The sequence below is a fragment of the Daucus carota genome, chromosome 5 (assembly GCF_001625215.2).
Source record: "Daucus carota subsp. sativus chromosome 5, DH1 v3.0, whole genome shotgun sequence".
Lineage (NCBI taxonomy): Eukaryota > Viridiplantae > Streptophyta > Magnoliopsida > Apiales > Apiaceae > Daucus > Daucus carota.
This window is the reverse complement of record NC_030385.2, coordinates 223,611-241,369: the sequence shown is the minus strand read 5'-3', so window position 1 is coordinate 241,369 and position 17,759 is coordinate 223,611. Positions and strand designations below refer to the sequence as shown.

General features: G+C 32.1%; 2 protein-coding genes across 11 annotated transcripts in view; one reads left to right on the top strand and one right to left on the bottom strand.

Moving 5' to 3' along the window:
- Positions 1-474: 474 nt before the first annotated feature.
- Positions 475-5,076, bottom strand: LOC108220026 (probable mitochondrial adenine nucleotide transporter BTL1). Of its 4 annotated transcripts, none has more exons than XM_017393659.2 (6): positions 4,850-5,076; positions 4,599-4,769; positions 4,429-4,523; positions 2,278-2,611; positions 1,823-2,060; positions 475-1,129 (listed from the first exon to the last, which is right to left on the bottom strand). In XM_017393659.2, exons 1-6 carry the CDS (start codon positions 4,877-4,879, stop codon positions 876-878), a joined length of 1,122 nt encoding a protein of 373 aa, XP_017249148.1. In that variant the 5' UTR covers positions 4,880-5,076; the 3' UTR covers positions 475-875. The 4 variants fall into 4 exon arrangements, with proteins under 4 accessions (XP_017249148.1, XP_017249149.1, XP_063950486.1 ...); XM_017393660.2 differs by having other exon boundaries at positions 4,599-4,766; XM_064094416.1 differs by having other exon boundaries at positions 4,932-5,072.
- Positions 5,077-8,909: 3,833 nt separating this feature from the next.
- The window catches only part of LOC108223480 (uncharacterized), a 37,216-nt gene continuing 28,366 nt past the window's right edge, over positions 8,910-17,759 (top strand). For 3 of the 7 annotated variants that reach the window (XR_001807269.2, XR_001807268.2, XM_017397769.2), the window contains exons 1-4: positions 8,912-9,149; positions 9,320-9,360; positions 15,498-15,535; positions 16,094-16,184. Coding sequence is in view for 5 of the 7 variants with exons in the window: in XM_017397769.2 (XP_017253258.1) it covers positions 9,006-9,149; positions 9,320-9,360; positions 15,498-15,535; positions 16,094-16,184 (314 nt within the window). In the remaining 2 variants the exon portion in view is untranslated. Of the gene's footprint in view, positions 9,150-9,250; positions 9,361-15,497; positions 15,536-16,093; positions 16,185-17,759 lie in introns of all 7 variants that reach the window. The other 4 variants (XM_017397770.2, XM_064093204.1, XM_064093203.1 and 1 more) reach the window with 4 other exon arrangements.

Sequence of the window (17,759 nt, the reverse complement as noted above, 5' to 3'; positions counted from 1 at the left end):
TGCGCTCCTAACCATCCTCAATATCCAAAAGTATCTAATGTCAAAATATATACATAAATTCGCTCCCTTGCTTCAACCAATTTTTTACACTTTTTTATTATAGTTGTTGTATTCATTATTAACATTTCCAATTTTCATGAATAGTGAATTTTTATAATATGAAAATCAATCTCAATTCTCACCCACTACTTTCATCTGCCCTTCCAAAACTATTAGTTAAATATTAATGTGTTACACCATTTTATACATATTTCTTTCATCTACGTGACAACTCTTGTAAATAAATAGGAGGAACAAAGGGAGTAACCTTTTTTTTTCCCACAGACAGGGGGGGCAACTTATTTGTAAACAAATAAGAGAGACACAGAGGGACTAACTTTCTTAATATGATGCATAAAATATCTGGCTTTTCATAAGTTCAGAAAAACTCAGCAAAAAGATCAAACCTTAAACCTGCAGTGAAATCACTTTACGCACGAGAAACATCATATATTAAAGTTGCAGTTGCAGATGTAAGACAACTTGGATGATATTTAAAAGCTTACGGTACGGTACAAAAAATCTAAAAGTACATAAAATTCATGGTAAAAACTTATGCATGGCAAGCAAGAAGGTTTGCACCTCATGTAAACTTCACCCCAACTGCAGAACACATGGAGTGCAGAAAGGAGCGTTCCAGTAGATGCATGTTATGCAAACTTTTCACAAGTTATGTCTTTCTGTATCATCCGCAATTCCACTTTGTTCATATTTTCAGTTCCTCTAGCTATTTCTTTTTTTCTGTTGCCACAAAAAGCACAAGATCAAGAATCAATATAAGTGAAGCTTGCCGTCAAGTCGCAAGTTTGGTGCTAAGATTCGCACACTCAAATTCCTTATAACTGGGGATGTCTCCCAGCAAGCAGAATATCTTTCCATGCTTCATAGAACATCCAAGTGATGCCCGAGGATGGCATAACTTTCATACAACTAGCACCCCACCCTCTGTAAAGTCCCAGTACTCCCTCATGTTTAATGATTTCAGAAAGTGCAGCTGCCATGTTGGGTGGGCACCGACCCTGTAGAGTTCCTACCATTAACCGTTTTCTGGCTACCTCCAAAGGAAAACTGATGGTGCTAGCTGTAAAGCCTGGTCCAACCAAAACAAAAAAGAAGGATGCTCAGACTACTTTACAGGATATTATTTTAGTTTACCCAGTGCTCACCCGAAGGGTAGCGGCTGCGGGTTCCTACTTTATAAAAAAAAAAAAAAAAAGACTTTAGTTTAATAACTTTTAGCATCCTGCCATGACAAACAAACCTCCAGATAAAGTACAAGCTTACTGTCAACTGTTCAACAGGAAATATGAATCCAACAGAATGTGTGGGAAATCCTAAAGTTAAAATCTTGCTAATGAAGTTGCTTGATATTAGTGCAAAAGCCAAAAGTTGATGTACACATGCTGCTATGCTCAGTAGATATTTTTTTTTTTTTGCCTTTGCCTAATCAAATGTTCATCTTACACATGCTGCTAGGATGTTTCTTTTTGAGCTCCTCAAAACTTTTTAAAATTCTATTAATAAAATAAAAGTCTTCACAGCCTCTAGTAAGATCTCCGGTATATTCATAATTTCATATTCGATAGTACGGCCACCCCCACTTATAAATTCCATAAAGAAAAACTGTAGAATTAATGAATTATAGAAGTGCCCAAACTCCTAGTTCTGGCAAATGGGGTCCAATAAATTTACAACTGTCACTGGATTATAGACAGGAACCAGAAACCCAATAGAAAGTCAACTGTGAATCATCGAAAGCACTCAATAAAAACTGAAATCTCACCTGATAGAGCACCAAGTAGTAGCATCTCTGCACGGCTTAACGAATGTTTTTTTTTACCTCGGCAATATGATTGCTTCAATGTCTCGTACATAAAATAGTAGCAAGTACTATATGGGAGCATACCAATTAATGTAGGTGATAAACCAGCATAAAAGCCACCAATTCCAGCATTATTGTAAATCTTGCCAATTGCAAGGCTTAGACACGGGTAAGCATCAGGACTTATAGTCAAGCGGTCCTGTGGCAGAGAGCTTAATGTTATAATCTATTAATCTACGAGATAAATTGCCATGATGTACTTTTATAAACCAATACGCAAGTCCTACAACAAAAGAAGAGCATGTGTCTAAAACAGAGTCCAGGTTCTCCTTATACCAGAAAAGTAAAAATACATTTAAAAAGTTTTGCCACGATACTCCAGACCCTAACAAACTGCACTAGATAGATGAATATACCTTTAGGACTTCGAGTGGATGGCAGACTAGTGTGCTAACTACTCCAGCAGAGGCACCAGCCAAAGCTATAGGAGATAACCAAGATAGAGAGATATTTAAACTGATGTGACCAATCTGTATTTTTGCTCCATCAGAATCTTTCCGTTTCTCTTGTGCTGAAGTCATTGCCCGTTTGACGTATTCAAATGTTGCAAGTTCGATAGCCTGTGTAGGAACTATGCGCAGCATGTTGACTGCATTACCGGCCCATAGTCCTCGCCAACCCTGATGTTCAATGACCTCTAGGAAACTTCCACAAATATGTTTGGAACCCACACCAACAATCATCCTTGTCCTACATATTCAACACAATCTAATTTAAAAATAAGGTGCAATTTTTAATTTAAAGAAGTTGGACTAATAATACATCAGATTATTATGTAAATCTGTTTCGTTACAAAATAAAGTTCTCTATTGATATTTCCTAAGTATATATCGAATTGAATATTGATGACTACCATATTTACAGAATTCAGGTGCTGGAGATAACCATATGTCATTTTCATATAAAGTGCATAATTTACAGCTTCAGTGATTTCCTGCTTGTAACGCTTGAGTAAATAGTTGGTATTCCTTTATTGTTTTCCATCCAGATCTGTTTCTTAGATAAATATACTTGAAAATGTTCCATTTTTATTCAGTGGCTTGTTCACCACAAGGAACAGTACTCAATTTTGTCTCTAAGATAACAAGATTGAACCAAATCTATTAAAATATCAAATTAGTTTATCGTGAGTGGGTAAATGGGAAGAGATAAAACAAAAGGAATATCGGGAACTGAAAATTTGAGCAAAAACAAAGCGCATGGAGCCTAGTTGCAAGTGCCAACAGCCCAGGAGCGCTAGTTTATCATATTATACAAAAGAATTCAGGAACATGACAAATTCTCTAGGATCCTACGTAGACTTTACAAAAAAAAAATATCTCAACTAGAATGTGTGATAGGCATACAGGCAGCCCAGTGTACTCCGAAAAAAATTAAGGGTGTACTTGTAACAAAGAGTGGGGAAACGCTGCCAGCTATTCTATCTCATAGAAGAGCAGTGTATTTTATTGTAAGGCTGAAATGATTGGTGGAAATCAATATTGTGAGAAGAGCGTGAGAAGATTACGATTGATGGTGATCTTTAGCTTATCTAAAGGATAAACTGAAATAAAATGCTTCATGACTTCATCCCCACTGATACACACATTATAGAAATTAAAACTCATAATGCCACCTCAGCCTGAAAACTACATTAAACATTATGGAAATACATAATAAAATACAGAAGTATGCCTCCCCTCGAGGCTGGATTTGGAGGTTGACTAACAAAGCCAAGCTCGGAAGATAGAAAGCTGTTGTGCAGGAGGAACAAAAAAAGTCTTGAAATTAAACTTTTTGATGTAATGTCAGATACACATCATCTATAATAAAACACCAATCAGCCCTCAAATGCTTTGTTCGTTTCTGAAATGCATCATTATCTTACTTAAGCATTTTGAAGCAAGATTGTCACATAAAAGTTCAATAGTCAACGCACAGGAATCTTGGAATCCGATGGTGAATCTTCTAATTCACCAGTAGACTAGTAGTGTGATTGATGCCTTTGTATTCAGCTACAATAAGTACTCCTTGAAGTTGTTTATTTCTCCAAGTAATCAGAAATTTAGCAATCAAACAAATTGGAGTCCACAATAGAAGAGACTTAGCAATTGAGAAACAATTAGAAAATCAGGCCAGCAAATGGATATCAATGCAAAAGAAAACCGAACAAAAATCCACAAAATGAAGCAAAAAACACGAATCTGACAATTGATTTCAACCGGCTCATTAAGAAGTTAGATCAAACACAACATGAACATCCTTGCTTGGATACCACAAGTTGATCAGCCTTGATACTTAATAGTGATATTTAGCTAATCTAAAGAAGCAACAGTTGAAAAGTGAAATGAAATGATTCATATTCATTAATTTCATATAACTCGATGTATATATATATATAAACAGCTGCCTAGCAGCAACTAACAGATATGACAGCTCATAAAGCCATATACCAAACTAAATATAAAAAAAGAAACATGTAGATATGGAAAGAGTGATAAATGATAAAAAGGATAAGTGAAGCGGACCTGATGGTTTCGAGAGGAGCGAGAACAGCTTTGGTCATGGCACCTGCAAGAGCACCACTGAGAAACTCACCTACTTCTCTCGTCCTCAGAAAATGCTACAGGGAAGTATAACATCTTTTTAGTTGGATCAAACTTTAAATTGTAAAATGGAGTACTGTGTGTTTAGTTACTTTGATAGGTCGTCCGATGTCAGGTAATTGCAAAGGAGGAAAGGTGTGGTGGTGGTGGTACTTAAGGTCCGCAAGCTCCAAATCCTCTTTAGGGACATTAATAATCATCGCCATGTCTCCACGGCCGCCGCCGCCATTGAAGTTACTCATTAAGCAAAACCTCTTGTGCTGCTGTCATTTTCAGATTCCATTGTTATGTAGGCCGATGCAATTATGCAAATAAGAGAGGAGAGAGTTATACTCGCACTTACCTTGGAATCTGGACGAGATTTTTGGCTCATTCTGTTTTGCTACTTTTATGAATTCAACGTTTCTATAGATATTTCTTCGTACCTTTGCTGCCGTCGTTTTTAAAGTGTTGATATCTTTACTTTGCCCGCCTCTGTTTCTGTTTTAGGGTTTTCTCCTCCCGTTCGTTTCCTTTCAAACTCGATTTTCCACTCAAACGGAACGGAGGCATTTAACTTGGATGGTTTAAAATCCATTAAATTTGACTGTATTGATTATAGATTCTTTTGAACTTATTCTTAATTATTTTGATACCGAAAAAAGCTTACTATTCTTCAAAGACTATAACCATATTTTTGAAAAAGATGTATATCAAAAAGATAAAATATTTTTGATAATTTTTTTTTTTGAAAGGAATTTTTGATAAGTTGATCTTTTCGCAAATCAACCTCTGTAAATTTTCCACTCAACGGAACGGAGGCATACTGCCCATGCTCAGTGCCCACTAGTCTCGTAAGTCGTAACATATCTTTCTTTTCTTTTCTTTTTCTTTTCTCTTCTTTTATTGGTTCAGGTATCCGCAACCATGATTATTACTCCCTCGGTCCCTTTTAGTTGTCGCATTTAATTTTCTGTTGGTCAAATTGACTAATTTTTGACCAAATATTACAAGTCATTCCTTCATTATTTTAAAAAAAAACTGAAAATTACATCTTAAAGTAGATTAAAAGTTATTTCTGGTAACATATTTATTTTATTTTTTCAATTTATAAAATATTAATAAATTTCAGTCAAACTTTGGTCAATTTGACCGGCACAAAACCAAACGTGACAACTAAAATGAGACGGAGGGAATAAAGTTTTTTTAATTTTTAAATTATACTTAAAAATCTGATTGTATTTAACTTGGTTGGTTTAAAATCCACTAAATTTGATTGTATTGATTATAGATTCTTTTGAACTTGGTAAAATGATCAATTTTGTGAGATTCAATTAATTTTAAGATTTTTGAAACTCTTTCAAAATTCATGAGATTTTGAAGTACCGTGCTTGAATTCTACAAAATCAATATTATATTTATATTCTTATATATAATAAGCGTAAGGGAGATAATTTGGTCGCATGGTCGCATGGTCATGTTACTATCAAAAGTTTATCATCCGTTGGATCATATACAAGATAACTAAGCACCGTTAGATTAAAAAATATATATAAGTCAACTGATATTTGCCTGAATTATTAATTGCCTGAATATACGAAGAAAAGCCAAACTTGGCTAAGCGGGAAAAAACTGGAAGATATTGTCTCGGAAAAAACTCCATGATGGAAGAATATGTTCATAAGTGTGATTATAGATGGAAGTCCGGACCTAACAAGGGTAGCACCGGATGTTTCTCCCTTTGCTTGCACTTTTATGATTATTTTTCTTAATCCAAAACAAATTAAGAAATTATATTTTAATTCTGGAACCATATAAATTTTTAGAAAAACAAATAAATTACATTTGATATCGTAGTTCTAATATAAAACATATTTATAAATATAATCTAATAGAAGTTTGTGTCAAATATATAAAACCATGTCATACTTGAAGATTAAAAGTTGATATTAGTCAAAGGTCAAAAATAAGACATGACCAAAGGACCAGACAAAGTTTAATACATCACCAGTAGTCCTGACTTAAAAAAAATATAATTTCATAATTTTTTTAAACTAAAAATTTTGATTTATTTTTAATAAATAATTTTTTTTCAACATTTTAAATATATTAAAAATAAAAATCATTAAAACTATAAAAAAGCTCCCTTGCGTTGCACGGGGTATACGCTAGTACTTATATAAAGGAGAAGCGACGGGCGTGTAGGTGGTGCCCCTCAGGCCTCATATACCTCCGTCTATTTTTCCAAATTTCTGGGATTTTTGAATGAAAAATATCAAAAATAAAAACTACCTTTTTTAGTTTCGAATATATTGGAAGAAAATTTCAGAACTACCTTTTTCAAAATCTGGAATTTTTGGATGAAAAATATCAAAAATAAAAACAACTTTTTTAGTTTCAGATATATTGGGAGCAAGTTTCAGAACTACTTTTTTTTTTTTTGAAATAATTCAGAACTACTTTTTAAAAAAATAAAAATTACCATTATAGTTTCAGATATATCGGACGAAAGTTTCAAATTTACTTTTTTCAATATATCAAAAATAAAAACTACCTACCTTAATAAATATCAAATCAGAACTTGAGACTTCTTTTCAATTATTTTGATACCGAAAAAGGCTTACCTTTCTTCTAAGACTATAACCATATTTTTGAAAAGGTGTATATCAAAAAGATAAAATATTTTTGATAAGCCGGTCTTTTCGCAAATCAACCTCTATAAATTGAGGTCAGAAATCATAAAATTTAACATAAACAACTTTTTTGTGCCTATTTATCTCCTTCATCTAAAATGATAATGAGTCGCACTATGTTAGATGATTTGAACGGCGATATAGATGATTGACTTATAAGTGTAAGACTTTGTCGAATGTAGGAGTCAACAAATCCAAATACGGGAGAAAAATACAGTCTTAACGTGACATTGATGGATGAAAAAGTGAGTAAATTAACTTTAGTGACACATGTTTGTTGGTTGTTTTTCATAATATTTGTTTTTTTCGTCGGAGATGTTTGTTGTTGTTAATTTTTACATGGTTTACTTTGTATATATACATGAAAAAATTATTCATGCAACACTTCGACGATATCCGTTGCTAGGTTCAAGCATCTTTAGAGTGAAGGCTGTTTATGCAGTATTAAAAAAAATAAAGATTGTTGCCAGCAAAGGTAGTTATAGACCGCTATCCGGTGGATTTAAATTGATGTTTCTGCGGACAACTAATCCAAATAAATTGGAAGAAGGAGACAATAATATACCATTTGAGTTCATACGTCCCGACATGATTAATGTCCGTATTAAGGACATGGATATACTCTCAGTTACTCCCTCTGTCCCTCTAGATTCTTTACGGTTTCCTCTTTTGGACGTCCCACTCATTTCTTTACATTACAAAACTTTCCTAAAATAGCTAATTGGTCCCACCACTTTTCCACTTTTTCTTCCTTTTCACACTACTTTTACTCCACTATCTCCCTTTTATATATTAAAAATCAATGGGTCCCACCACTTCACCCACTTTTCTTTCACTTTTCCACTACTTTATACATATTTCTTAACCTCCGTGCCCAAACTCAATGTAAAGAATTGAGAGGGACAGAGGGAGTATTTTTTTTCCATACAAAAAATTATTAATATATATTGTTATCTCAATTATACAGATGTTGTTGGTTGCTTGACATACGTGGATGATATCAAAACTGTCAGTGACGGGTAAAAAAAATGAAACCGTGACAGATTAGTAAGTTAGTGAAAAGTTGCTTTAAATTATTAATTATATGTAGAAATTTATTTTTATTTTTTCACTCGTGAACTATAGTGCAATTTCGCAATTTTATATATTAATATTGGTAACATCAAGATGTTTATAATATAAAATTTATATCATTAATATAAATTTTATACGCCGTCGCAAATTTATTTTATTTTAAAAATATTAATTTTAAATCATTAATATAATTGTTATTGGCCGCCGCAACGCGCGGCTTCTCAACTACTCTATATAACTATCTTTTCAACTTTATCTTTTTGTTCTAATTTAAATAAAATATAATTTTTATTACAAAATTGATAACTATCTTTTCTACTTTATCTTTTTGTTCTAATTGAAATATAATCATTAAAATATTAAATAATTTTCATTATATAATTGATAACTATCTTTTCCACTTCCTATATTATGTTCTAACTAATTTATTTGTTAAATTATTATTTTTTATTTTGTAACAAAATGAAAAATTTGATTTTAGTCATCTATAAAGTAGTGTATAAAATATTAATACATTATTTTTATAAAATAAATTAAGTAATATTATGATATATATTATTAATATAAATATATAATAAAAAAATCCAAACATTTAATGAATAATATGTATAACATATCAATATCAATATTAGTAAATAGAATAAGCACTCGTGGCAAAGAAAAATAAAAAAATAAAATAGGATAAGCCCCGGTGGACATTCGCCAAACACCTTCGACCACCCAACACCTCCGATAAACCGAAACCTCCGATTAATGTCTACTTTCTCTGTGGTGGCTACATTGACTTTGTCAACAACTGGCAGTTTAATTAGGGATTCTCCACCCTATACCCGAATTCGATGCTGCTCCGACTCTAAGCGAAAACGTGGCTTTGGCCCTCAACAAGACGATAAAGATGTACGTTTACCCCTCTCTGTTCTCCTCTTTCTCTCTCTCATTTGAACATGATTGGTTTGAAATCGGTTTCTACCTTTTTTGTTAAATTCGCTATCATGAAGGTCTATTAGAGTATCAGTACCCTCTCTCCTCAACTTTGTGGAATAACTAGATCATTTGGGTATGCTCAGGCGAACAAGGTTTCCGGCGATGGTTCAGTATCCGGTGGAAGGTAACTAATCATAGCTTATTTCGCAAACATTTCCGTATTAATCAATATATGAGAAAAGTTCATGGAGACCATGTTTTCATTGGAGACCTTGGAGACCACTTATATTCTGCAATTAAAACACTACCAAATTTATTGTTTTGCGAAGTACATTCGATAAATATGACTATTTCATCGAAAATGTTGAAAATTATTTATGCTAAACAAGCAGAACATGTATGTATTGCAGGATCAACAAATGTTCAGCACACTAAACATGGTTTTGTAAAATAATATGTTTTTTAGTGTTTTATTTGTCAAATGTATAAAATTTGCAAGATTGTCAATAAAATAATGATCTTTGTAGAACATGATTCGAAAAATAATACATTTTGCAATGTTTTTATGGAGTATTTTAGTTACAGTACATAAGTGGTTTCCAAGTCTTCAATGAAAATGTGGTCTCCATATAACTTATCCCTATATATATTATATATATATAGAGAGAGAGCCCTACTCCAGTCAGTAGAAACCAAATTAGCCTAAAAACTAAAAACCAGTTTCTGGATTTTTTATCACTATTTTTAACTACAGAAATCACTAATTTGTACATAACATATCACTAATTTATATATAGCACATCTCGCGAATATAAATATATATACACACATATATGCAACGTATATGACCATCATCTTCACCTAAACTGTAATAATGGACCTCTTACCACCATAACCAGACGTTTTCATGACTTGCCACCATTGTCTACAATCACCAATAGTCACATACATTTTTCATCATAACTTACAAAATCTAACGACTACTTACCATCATCATACAACTTCTTTTACGACTTTCTATCGCCAAGAACCTTCCTACGAATGAAATTTATCATCTATAATTGATTATCAATAGTTTAGATAAGTAGATTTTCTCAATTTTGATAATAAAAATCGATGTTTACATACTGTATAAAAACAATGATTAGTGTAGTATAAATTAGTGATACCGTAGTTATAAATAGTGGTAGAGAAACTGGTTTTTAGTTTGTATTTAATAGTTGGTTTGTATTTGATCACTTGCCTATATATATATATATATATATATATATATATATATATATATATAGGGATATGATCAAATAAAAACTTTTTCAAGTTACAAACTTACCAACTTTTTTTTGAATTTTTTTAATTCTCCCATCGTGTAAATCTATAGTTATGGAAAGTATCCATGTTGAAAATTCTTTAAAAAACATCACAATTTTTAAAAATAACGCATAAATAAATTGTGCATTCAACACATTTGTAACTGGGATTCAACATCGGGTGTAGAACACTAATTATCATTGTGTTGAATATATCTATAAACATGCTTAAACTATACCTCTGGGGTTTGGGTAGGGTCTACAAATATATAAATATTAGTTATATAATACGTTTAACTTGGTTCTTATATTAAAAAATTAGTTTATGTACTTCTCCAACACAATTTTGATCGATGTTCAACAAAATATGTTAAAAAAATGTTGAACTCAAATTATTACATACTTATATATAATAAGCATAAGGGAGATAATTTGGTCGCATGGTCCAAAAGTTTATCATCTGTTGGATCATATATTGAACAAATAAACACTGTTAGATTAGAACAAAATTAAATTCTGTTCTATAAGGAAACTGATATCTACTTGCATGTTTATAATTCCTTTTCTGAATCCAAAACAAATTCTGTCTTTCACGTGTTTTTGGTTTTTTTAGTTCCAAAATAAACATTTCCTACTAATTTTAATTGTAGAATCGTATAAATCGCACCGTCACAAAATTATTCTTATCCATCGGATCGTATATTGAACAAATAAGCACCGTTAGATTAGAAAAAAATTACCTTCTGTACCATAAGACAACTGATATCTACTTGCATGTTTATAATTTCTTTTCTGAATCCAAAACAAATTCTGTCTTTCACGTGTTTATGATTTTTTTTAATCCAAAATAAATATTTTCTACTAGTTTTATTTGTAGAACCATATAAATCGCACCGTCACAAATTTATTTTTATCTAATATATTTTAAAATTAATAAGTCTGATTTATGTGAGGAACGAATACAAAAACTTTTTCTTAATCCAAAACAAATTCTACCATGTTATTGCATGTTTATGATTCATCTTCTTAATTCAAAACAAATTATGTTTATCAATTTTAATCTCGAACCATAAAAATTTTTAGAAAAATATTTAAATCACATTATAATAATTCTAAGATAAAATACATTTATAAATATAATCTAATAGGAGTTGGCGTCACATATTCTAATTAAAATACTTTAAAGTTTGATAGAATGAATTTAATACTTTGGCATGATACATACAATTTTAATTTATTATTTATAAATTATATTTTCACACCATTTAAAATATATTTAAAAAGTTTATAAATAATTAAAAAGCTCCCGTGACTTGCACGGGCTATAAGTTAGTATATGTGTTAAACGCATAAAATTTGTAAGTTTGTACCAGAACCCATGTTATATATATAGGGATATGATTAAATAAAAACTTTTTTAAGTTACAAACTTACAAACTTTTTTTTTGTATTTTTTTATTCTCCCAACCATTTAATCCTTAGTTATAGAAAGTATTTATGTTGAAAATTATTGAAAAAACGTCACAATTTTAAATATAACGCATAGATAAATCGTGCATTCAACACATTTGTAACTGAGGCTCAACATTGGGTGTAGAAAGTTAGTTATCATTGTGTTGAATATATATATTGAGATGCTTAAACTATACCTCTGGGTTTTGGGTAGGGTCTAGAAAGATGGATATTGGTTATATAATACGTTTAACTTATTTCTTACATTGAAAAATTAGTTTATGTACTTCTTCAATACAATTTTAATCGATGTTCAGCAAAATATCTTTAAAAATGTTGAACTCAAGTTATATATGTGTTGAACAAAAAAAGTTTGTAAGTTTGTACCAGAATCCTCCCCTATATATATATATATATATATATGTATCTACTCCAATAGAAACTAAATAGAAACCAATGCCATTAAGTAGAATGATGCGGGTTTTGGGACCGGGGATGGACCCCGAGATGGGCCTACACGGGTCTAAGTGGGGCCTAGTAGGGACGGGTCGGGGCCTAGTGGGACGGGTCGGGGCCTAGTGGGACCATGGTGGGGCCAATGTCTGGCTCTTTAAGACTGTCTGGAGCCTGTCCAGGGCCTGTGAGGAGCCTTGGCGAGGCCCCTGAACAGGCTCCAGACAGCCTTAAGAGCCAAAACTTGGTCCCACTAGGCCCCGCCCCTACCCTACTAGGCCCCACTTAGACCCCGTCTAGGCCCATCTTGGGTCCATTTCCGGTCCCAAAATCCTTACCATTCTATTTAATCGCGTTGGTTTGTATTTAGTTTGTATTGGAGTAGGATCATATTTATTGTTAAACATATTAGATACTATTATTATTCATAATAAGAGGTTAATTAGCCTAAAATTAGAATTTAATTCAAGTTTTAAATGAGATTCTATCTGCGGTTCCAAAGTGTTCTTCTTTGAGCAATGCCCTATATATATATATATGGGGTTAATTATCAAGTGGATCACTTATTCCCTCGGTTTGGTGGCTGCTTATCCAATGGCGGCTGTTTAACAAGTATATATAAACACACACACACACGCTTCTAGCCCGTGCAATGCACGGGACCTTTCAAATTATTTTATAAAATTTTATTTTTGGTATATATAAAATGATGAAAAAAATATTTATCCACAACAAATCATATTTTAGATAAAAATAAAATATGAGTTTTGACTTTTGACTTCTTGCTGTTTAGTAGCATTGTTGTATTGTTCGCGACATCATTTATTACGGTCATTTTTTTGTTGATCATCTACTATGTATAATATTTTTGGTCGATTTGTATTTGTATACGAGGGTTTTGTGTATTATATCAACTCCTTTTATGGTATCTTCACGTCTTTCTCTTAATATTTTTTGTTGATATGTATTCGTATGTCAGGGTTCTATACATATGACACCAACTTCTACTAAATTATATTTATGAATGCGGTTAATATTAGAACTATGATACCTAATGTAATTTATTTATTTTTCTAAAAGTCTATATGATTTTAGAAATAAAATTAGTAGTCATAATTTGTTTTGGATTAAGAAAAAGAATCATAAACATGCAAGTTGAAGACAAAATTTGTTGTGGATTAAAAAAAAGTGTTTGTGTTTGTTCCCGAGATCCATTACTACTTGTTAAGTTGTAATTCAGTCTTTAAGACCAATATCCTTCTATGTGTTTTCCGCTTACCAAGCTAGGTCTTTTCTCATATGTTTCAATCAAGTACTTTCTTTCAACCAAATTTGATTATGTTTTGAATTTTTTTTGATTAAAATAATTTTGTGATATTAGTTATTTATTATTTTATTTTTGAATTATTTTTTGATTAAAATACTAGATAAAAGTTGTTTTGTAACAGTGTGATTTATATGCTTCTAGAGTTAAAATTGGTAGGTAATAATTTTTTTTTTTTGGATTAAAAAAGAAATCATAAACATTTATGTAACATCCCACATCGGTTAGATAAAAGAGTATTTGGGTTTTTATAAGCACAAGCATATAACTAATGTATACCAATTTGCTAGCACTTTCGCGTCGACCTGTGGTGGGTTGTTGGGTCCAGTATGCATCTAGTTGTGGGCTTGGGATGTTATAAATGGTATAAAAGCTCTACCCGGCCGGAAGTGCAAAGGCACCGCCCGGGTTTCGTAATTTTGATTGTTGGTTCAACGAGGACGTCGAGCATATAAGAGGGGGTGTTTGTAACATCCCACATCGGTTAGATAAAAGAGTATTTGGGCCTTTATAAGCACAAGCAAATAAATAATGTATACCAATTTGCTAGCACTTTCGGGCTGAGCTGTGGTGGGTTGTTGGGTCCGGTATGTATCTAGTTGTGGGCTTGGGATGTTATAACTTAAAAGGTAGAATTTGTTCAGGATTAAGAAACGGCATCATAAATATGTAAGTAGGTATCAATTTCCTTATATGATAGAACAATTTTTCTTCTTCTAATCTTATGGTGCTTATTTGTCCCGTATATGATCCAATGGATGAAAAGCTTTTGGTAGTAATAGGACCACACGACCAAATTATCCTCCATTCCTCCTTAGGCTTATTATATATAAGTATATAATACACATACATATATCTCATAGCTCCAAATGATTAATTCTCCGATAAATTAACTTAGTGGCGGTATTGTACTTAAGAATGTGGAAGATGCCGTTGTTAAGGGTTAGGTTAGCATAATTGAAAGTAAATTTGCACGAAACACTATCCTAAAATAGGGTCATGACATCCACATTGGCCGGTTTTAGGTGGTCAAAAGTGACATGTTTTGTTGTAGGGAAAGCACTCATGGGTCCAGTAGGGTATTTTAATCAGAAATTTGTTCTACATGAGTTAAGTAAGTTAATTTAAGAAAAACCTTGCTTGTCTTGTATTTACGAATCTGAACTTTACAATTTATTTTGAATAAGAAGAGTCTCGATTCTTTTTTCTCTATTTACTGAACTTAAATTAGGTAGCCAGATTAGGATCTCTTAATTATAATTAGCCCAAACAAAAGTTGACGGAGGATATCTTCACAGCTCCATTGGTTTTAGCCATCGCCACACATGAAGTGTGGTCAAGCGCAAACAACGCTATGCAACCAAAGCTATATCTCATTGACATTATTACTTGATCTCGAAATTTAGAAGACCATTACACTGCATGCAATGCATCTGCCAATAAGATTCACAAGCAACACCACGTCTTCTCACTCACATTAAGTTCTAAGTGAAAATACCCTCGTAATTTTCACAAAGAAATTAATCTAAAACCTCTATCCCACTTCTATAAATACTCATAACATAAATTTTTACCTGCTCACTACTCGAGACATCTATTCCACTCCCTCACATTACATTCCTCTGTTGAGAGGAAAAAGGCCATTATACTTCATCCCTTGATTAAGTAGCTATAATTTAATACAGGGTTCTGACCTTGATTATTAAATAATATCGGTATTTAAGATTTTGAATCTCCTTTTAAGTTTATTAAAAAGGTATTATAATTATTGTGACTTCTGTGCAGGAAATCAACCTTTCAACAATCTGGTACTACATCTTATAGTAAGCAAGCTAAAATTCCTGAGTCAATTTAATTGAAGAATAATTATTATTATGCACTTGATGACTATTTTACAGTAGTAGATGTCATTACAAAGCACTGAAAATTATCATCTTAGACATATGCATGGTATTATTGTATAGTTATGTCAACTTATATTTCCATCGATAGTTATTTCTTTTTTATATCTATATTAGATGGCCTATATCAATCTGTTAGGAATGGTTAACCAAATATTTGGCGGGTAATATGCCTCACATTTTCTGGATCCAAGTTGTTACACTGTAAATATCTTATCTGGTGGCTCACTGGCTATGTATGAAACTGAATACTCTACCAATGATTTGTTTCCAGTATGTATGAGCCATAACTCATCATGAAATGTCATATTTTTACCTAGTTCCTCCAGAATTTTAATATATAAATCTTGTCACTCACCATTTGCCTTGTCTTTTTAGAAGACTAATCAATATCAGTTATGATGAATTAAGTTGTAATGAGTTAAATAAACCATCTCACCATGACGATATATTACTGAAGTGGTATTATTTCCTTTCTAGGGGAACCTTGGTTAAGTTCTAAATCTAATAGCATTCAGAGCAATGTTTCTCTAGACCTGCAGTTTGAGGATCGTCTGGAAGCAATTAAAAGGTTACACTTAAACATCTAGTATATCCTTACAATAGAATTATGACATTTTGATATATTTTCTGCTATATATATTGTTATACAGAAAATTATAGCAATTAATATCTTATATTCTGTATAGTTGTTTAATCGTTTCCCCAAAGAGGAGTGCACATCCATCCCTCAGCTTTCAATGTGATGATGCATGTTTATGTAAGCATGTCATTAGATATCATATTCTTATGATATCACTGGGCATCATCTGCTTATCAGAATATTGTAGGAACAATCTGAGTTCTGAAGAAATTGGATGACAGTTCTTCTGAACTCTCTCATTGATTTTTAGGTTGTTTTTATGCCTTAGGGTTCTTAATATATTTGAGATGAATACAAAAATAAAATTAAATAATTATATGGCCTAGGAAAAGTGAATAGCACAAACATGTCTAGTTTAAGGAATAGGAACTCTTCAATGTTCATCTATATGCAATGAATGATGAAAGGAACCAAAGCTTTTATTACCATCTTTCTCATGCTCCACGGCTTTCAATATATTTGCTCTATAGCCTTTTCTCTTGTTTTACTTCCTTGCATTTTCTCTACTCCGTCGCTACCATAGCCAACTTATTTTCTCTATATTCTTGGGGTCAAGACCAACAACTTGGTTAATTTTTGAAGCCTGCTAAATCATCTTTAATTTTCAATTAAATTCTGCATAATATAGATATAGGGAACCTATCTTTTTCACAATAAATTTTGGTACATTTGCCTGTTCTTTCTTAATGTCATGATGTATCATTCAAATTTTAAATATAACTCATGGAATTGAATGTTGCATCTTCACTGCAAATTGCGTACTGATTACCTTAAGTCCTACAATATCTTGCTGGAGAGGTCAAAAAATACGTTTTCATCTCTGGACAGTTATTTGATGGCGAATATGTCCTATTTGGTTGTATTCAAGTGCCAATTACTGGATATGATAGTTTTAGTGATAAAAGCTATTTATAATTATATGCATCATTATGTTGCTATATTGAAGAAAGTTTGGGCACTCAGTTAGGAAAGATTGTGAGGATTTGAAGTTCAGAACTTCATGTATGTTTTTTATTCATGTGAAATTGTACAGTTTTACGCTTAACTAAGACCTTTTGGGGGTCGTTTGGTTAATGGGTTTCTGAAATCAGGTATGGGGTTTGTCCATTCCAAACCCATACCTGGTGTTTGGTTGGAAAAAATAAAATCTCAAACTCATACCTTAAACCCCCAAGGTATGGGTTTTTGATACCCAAGTGGGGAGGTGGGTATGAGATGGAGGTATGAGATGCATTCATTTTTGATTTTTTTTGTCTCTATTTAAGTAAAAATATTAATATTTGATACAAAATTAAATCAATGATACCAAAATAGATAACTATAATAATTTTATTGATATTTTTAATTAATATAAATTAATAACTTATTTTTTACAAAAAATGTATATATTGATTCAAGCACTCTACCAAACACATGATATCAGATATGATACCTCAAACCTATACCAGCTCAACCCGATTCCTCATCCCAACCCCATACCACTCCTCGAACCAAACGACCCCT